The 5,665-nt window shown below is 38.3% G+C and overlaps 1 protein-coding gene across 3 annotated transcripts in view; it reads left to right on the top strand.

The window, feature by feature from the left end:
- The first annotated feature begins 1,276 nt into the window (after window positions 1–1,276).
- The window catches only part of LOC122861439 (aminoacylase-1-like), a 9,916-nt gene continuing 5,527 nt past the window's right edge, over window positions 1,277–5,665 (top strand). The window contains exons 1-7 of one of the 3 annotated variants that reach the window (XM_044165845.1): window positions 1,277–1,417; window positions 1,865–2,011; window positions 2,955–3,019; window positions 3,152–3,256; window positions 3,350–3,444; window positions 3,642–3,718; window positions 5,223–5,312. In XM_044165845.1, the coding sequence (XP_044021780.1) occupies window positions 1,885–2,011; window positions 2,955–3,019; window positions 3,152–3,256; window positions 3,350–3,444; window positions 3,642–3,718; window positions 5,223–5,312 (559 nt within the window). In that variant the 5' untranslated portion in view covers window positions 1,277–1,417; window positions 1,865–1,884. Of the gene's footprint in view, window positions 1,418–1,453; window positions 1,629–1,864; window positions 2,012–2,609; window positions 2,801–2,954; window positions 3,020–3,151; window positions 3,257–3,349; window positions 3,445–3,641; window positions 3,719–5,222; window positions 5,313–5,665 lie in introns of those variants that run through there. The other 2 variants (XM_044165854.1, XM_044165864.1) reach the window with 2 other exon arrangements.

Genomic DNA, 5,665 nt, shown 5'->3' with positions numbered 1-5,665 from the left:
GTGTTTTGTATGTTTCAGTTGATAAAATGCCATGTTTTGGGAATTGAAGATTATTTTAATGTATTTATATAACATGCTGTTTGGAAGGTTATTATACTGCTGGCTTTTGCCGACTTTTGTGAAAGTTCTTGGAGAGTTACTGCCACCACTTTTTACACCCACCATTTGCATTTTTACAGATGCAGAAAATTAGCTAGAAAATGTGCTTGTTCTGAGAACAAATATGTTTACTTAAGCACTATACATAAGTACACTTATAAGATACTTGTTCTTTTCTTGAATATTTCTATTTTAAGCTACTTTATAGTTCAACTCCACTTCATTTCAAATATTGTAATTTTTTTTAAATACACTTTTTACTCAGGTACATTTATCTGCTATATTTTCAGATTATGATTTTACATACAAAAGTATGATCAGTTTATAAAATATCATACATTGCTATAGATAAAACTACCCAAAAGTATATAAAGTAGTTAAAATGAGCTCCACCTTGAGAGCTACATTAAAATACTGCTTACATGTTAGCGCATAAATAATTATTAAATAATATTTTAACACTCTGAAAGGGGCCAATCTGCAGTAGTAATTTAACTTTTGACACTCTGTGTATTGTTTATTTTTACTTACTTTTTTTCTTTAGTAACTTTTTGAATGCAGGACTGTAATGGGATACCTTTACATTGTGCTATTGCTACTTTTACTTATGTAAAGAACGTGAATACTCCCTTCGCCCCTGGTACTGTACAGTAGTTGACTGTTAAATAGTTGTAAGAGTTAGTAGGAGATTAAGTGCAAAAGTACACCCCTTACAGTACTGATGTCGGCTGTTGTAAAGATTAACTTGCACCTCATTACTTTTTTGTAACAGCAATTTTAACATTTGTTCTAAATATAGTTTATTACAAATATAGTAAATATAGTTTTGACAGTAGGTGTTAGGGATGAAGAATGTACCTGTCCTTTTCAGGAGCTGTGCATGATTTTGAATTAATCCAACAATTACATTATATAGACAGTTAATATTACACATAAACACTGATGCATGACTGACTATTAGAAATAACTGGTTAACATTTTACAGTTTTAGAGAATACTTCTTTTTGATACCATAACATAACCTATATGATGAAATCAAATCATTTTATTTTCAGCAGTGACCCTTTTTGCAGTTTGCTTGGTCAGACCACACACATAATGAGCCCAAGCTCATGCATATTTCTTCTGAAATAATACATTTTATGTTAATGCGTCATAACAATTTGAAACATTTATTTAACGTTCAGGTGTTGTGCAGAAAATTAGAATTTCATTCCGGCGACAGGTCTTTTATTTTGAAGGGCAGGAACAGGCCCAACCAACTGGCGCAGGGAGGCTTTTTACCGGACGAGCGACTTGACTGCACAGCGAGAGTACTGTGAGTAATAACTAGCTAAAAAACCTAATTAAATAAATCTACGATGTTTCGCTGTCCTGTAATATCTGCTTACTACCAGTCCTAGCTAGTTAACTAGCTGTTAAGACGCAGCCATAGCTTCTACTGCGGCTAAAAAGAGACTAAAATTAAAGACAGTGCTAGCTAGCTATTTTAGCATGAAATGGTCCTCCAGCAGCGATGCTTTCAGCAGGTAACGACGGCTAACGTTAATGTTACAGGCTGCTGGCCTGGCACCTAATGGTAAACAGCTATAACTGGAGATAGCGTTAGTGACAGTTCGTGGTTCGCTCTTTGGGTTTAAATAAAACAGCTCTTCCAGATAGAAGACACAATGATTAGGCATTTCTCACAGCATCCTCGCTAGTTATTATGCTTGATTTGTAATATGTCGTGATTTTTTGAATGGTATTCTCTCTATGTCCTAAGAGGAGTAAATAAATCACACCATGCTGCCTGACAAAGATGGTCCAGGTGTTGGAGGTGGAAAGAGCTTTCCTGAGGGAGAGGACCCCTCTGTGAGTCTGTTCAGAGAGTACCTCCGTCTCAAAACTGTCCACCCAGACCCTGACTATGGTGAGATATCTTCATCCCAATACACTGAAATCAAGTCATACCCTGTGGAAATGTCGCAGTTGGATTTTTGGCATTTATCTTTGTGGTTGTTAGTCAATCAAATCAGGTGTTGGAATATGCAAATTGGTGAGGGCAAATGCCCAACATGTGTGGTGTGTACCCCTCCAGTTCACACAACACACAGTATTTTTTATGTTGCTGTTAATTCACTTCAGATATTATAATAGCTGCGAAAAAAATATCCAATATGAAATGTATTTGCCTGTATCACCTGTTTCAACTCGTGTGCTATGATTTATCAAAGTCCAATTCTTATCTGCGTTTGTTAAACATTAAATATGTCCAGTCATGTATGAAGCTTGTGGTCTTGAAAAGAAAGCTGAGCTGCTGTGAAAGGCGCTCACTTCACTGGTGCAAACCTTGTTTTTGACCCTCACATGTGGTAAAACACAATTGTGGCCCTGACCGAAAGAATGGGATGTGATAGGTGAGATTGCTTTGTCTGCAGGAAGGCTGGCCTCACTCTTTATGATAGGGTACTGTGCCTCAGTGGACCTTGTGTTTGTTCAGGTTCATTTTCAGGATGCCTCTTTTGTTTGAAGATGTGCCAGCACAAACAACTAGGAGGAGACCTTGCATGCTAGAGGGACTGTATATCTCCCAGTTGGCCTTGGAGCATTTGGCATCCCCTAGTAGTGAGAGCTAAGGAGAGTGGCTGTGTAAAGGACCTTACTTTTCTCACCTGGTTGCCTCCTCTACACTGACCTGAAAGTGGCTGAAAATAGATAGGTGATTTAAAAAAAAAAAAAAAGCTTGATTTTTGTTTGTGTTTTTCTGTCACCTTACTGAAGTCCAACAGTACTGCCACAACTAGCAGCAGCAGGGATTATTCTCTAGTGTTCTGGGACGTTGACTGTTCTGCTATCTGTTAATTCATATACAGATGCTGCTCTTCAGTTCCTGGACAGAATAGCAGAGGAGCTTGGGCTACCCATGAAAAAGATTGAGGTGTGTGCCAGTGATGGTAATTTAATTCATATAGAAAACATTTATGTACATGCTGTAAATACAGTACAGATATTAGTAATACTTCCTCTGAAATGAAACAGTGGGCCTTATCTGTCGTTCCCTCTCCTTTAGGTTTGTTCAGGCAGAGTTGTGTCGATCATGACATGGGAAGGGACGGACCCGACCTTGAAATCCATCTTACTGAATTCCCACACAGATGTTGTACCCGTTTTCCAGGTATGGCTTCTGTCTCTGTTTACAGTGTTACAATCCTGTAATTATTTGTAATAGACATGAAAAAAATAGATTTGATATCAATCTCTTCTCCAGGAACATTGGAAATACGATGCTTTCAGTGCTTTCAAAGATGCAGAGGGCAACATTTATGCCCGGGGATCACAGGACATGAAATGTGTAACTATACAGTGGGTATTAACTGCCTTGACAACTTGTTTTATTAAACAGGATTTGTGCTCTAGTGTTGTTGTAATCTTCACTTTTAATTATGTTCTATATGAAACACCTGTTTTAACACTCCCTCACTCAGCCTGCATACTGTCAGTTCAGACTCCATTTCTTATTTGTGCCATAACGCTGCCATGTCTTCTTTTGTTCTTTGCAGGTACATCCAGGCAATCAGAAGACTGAAGGCAGAGGGACTAAAACTGATGCGCACTGTGCACTTAATGTTTGTTCCTGGTGAGATATCTATTTGTCTCCTCTATTTGTAGCATCTACACACCCTTGGTCCACTTGGTGTTTTCACTTATTTTACCTGATTAGACCTCTTCTCAAGAAAGTTGCTGCCTTTAAATGGAACTCGTGATTTCGTGGTTACGACATGGGAAGTCATGTACACAATATGCTTGGCGTTCAAGTGGTAACTCGTGAGAACACCACTGGTAGGCAACGGCAACATGGATGCCAAAAGACTCCTTGTTCTTGTGTCATTCTTCGTTTCTTTCCAAGAAATGTTGACTTACTTTGTATTTCAACGTCATGCGGAGGAACAAGAAATGATTTACAAAGAATTACAATACATTAACTTACCATCCACCGAAAAATAAACATCCACGGCCTCTGCCATTTCTGAAAACATCAGCAAACACATTACAACTTGTGAACTTGAAGCTTTCAGAAAATGTCCACTTATGAGGTTATGAATACCACAAGAGGGGGGTGTCCATATGGACTCTTTTCGTGAATACGACCCCATTTGAAGGCAGCATGTGAAGTTCAGACAGGGCTTGATGCACTCTTTTTTTCACACCTGTTAAGGTGTACCCTTCCGCTCAACGAAATGGCCCTGCAGGCAGCCCTGAAAAAGGACCTGATTTTATGGTTCTTATATGGGTATTATATGTGAATATTGATCAGAGCGATCATAAACTAAACAGTTTGTAGTCTGGTAGTGTGATAATGTACCTTCTCCATTTCCAAAGACAGTACAGCAGTGTTTCTATCATCTGGTCAAAGTCGAACAAAGGTGAACTCTGACCAGCGAGTCCGGGGCTGGCTGGAGATTGCATCGAAACAGGAAACACATGCTTGAATTCGTCCGTTGTTCTGGCTTTAGGAACAAATAAGATCTTTATCAGTGGGTGTGCTCCATTTGCCTGTGTCAGTGTGCCCCTTGTTACGTAGTGACATGGGTGTAAGCAACATGTGAGGCAGCAGGTATGACACTGAATCTCTATCAGCTGATAATAAAATGGCAGCAAGTGCTGGAGATGAAATATGAATTTTATTGTTCTTACAACTTACAACTATGACAGTACAGGACCTTTTTCCATTTAGATTCAGCCACTCAAAGCCAAATTAAATATGTGTTTAATAGTCTGTATTGTTGTCTGTATGAAACTGTTGGTACATGTGGTATTTTACGTATTAACTGCACAAAGTCTTCGATTCAAGTCTGCATATGCCTCATGCTGTTTTGCTTGCTGAATTGAAATGGGACTGGAAACCCTAACCAGCACAAACCAGCACTGTGCGACCTGTGACAACCTGAGCAAAGGTCTAATCAGCCTCGATGATTGAAAACACGTTTGGGTGTGCAGAGCCTTTAATTAGAATGTAATCTATTCTTCAAAACTGCGCTCGTTTAGCAGAGCTTAAACTATATGCTTGCCAGCTATGAGCATTTTGGCAAATGAAAATATGACATTAACAACTAAAATTATTTTTTCCTCTTTCTTTTTAGATGAAGAAGTTGGAGGTCACAAAGGAATGGAAACATTTGTGAAACATCCAGAGTTCCAAAAATTAAACATTGGGTTTGCACTTGATGAAGGTAAATAAATAACTGTTTGCAACATCTTTTTAAAAGTTAATGAATAAGAACCTGAACACTGAAGCCCAATCAGTTACTTAATAAGAATAAACTGGGGTCAGTTATTGAGTTTACACCATGATTACGGATAATTCAGTTTTCTGCTTAGTTGGCAGTCTGTTTAAATTGTCTTGACACCTCAAAACATTCCTGCCAGTAGTATAACTAACACTATAGATCATTGTGCAAAGTACAGTATATTAAACTGCAGGTCACTATAGCAACAACATGTTTGCTTCATGTTACATTACCAGTAAGTCACTGGTGACATTTAGTATTTGGTGTAATGGCCACCAAGGTAAAATGAGGGATTC

The sequence above is a fragment of the Siniperca chuatsi genome, linkage group LG2, assembly GCF_020085105.1.
Source record: "Siniperca chuatsi isolate FFG_IHB_CAS linkage group LG2, ASM2008510v1, whole genome shotgun sequence".
Taxonomy (NCBI): Eukaryota; Metazoa; Chordata; class Actinopteri; order Centrarchiformes; family Sinipercidae; genus Siniperca; species Siniperca chuatsi.
This window is presented reverse-complemented; position numbering and strand designations above follow the sequence as displayed.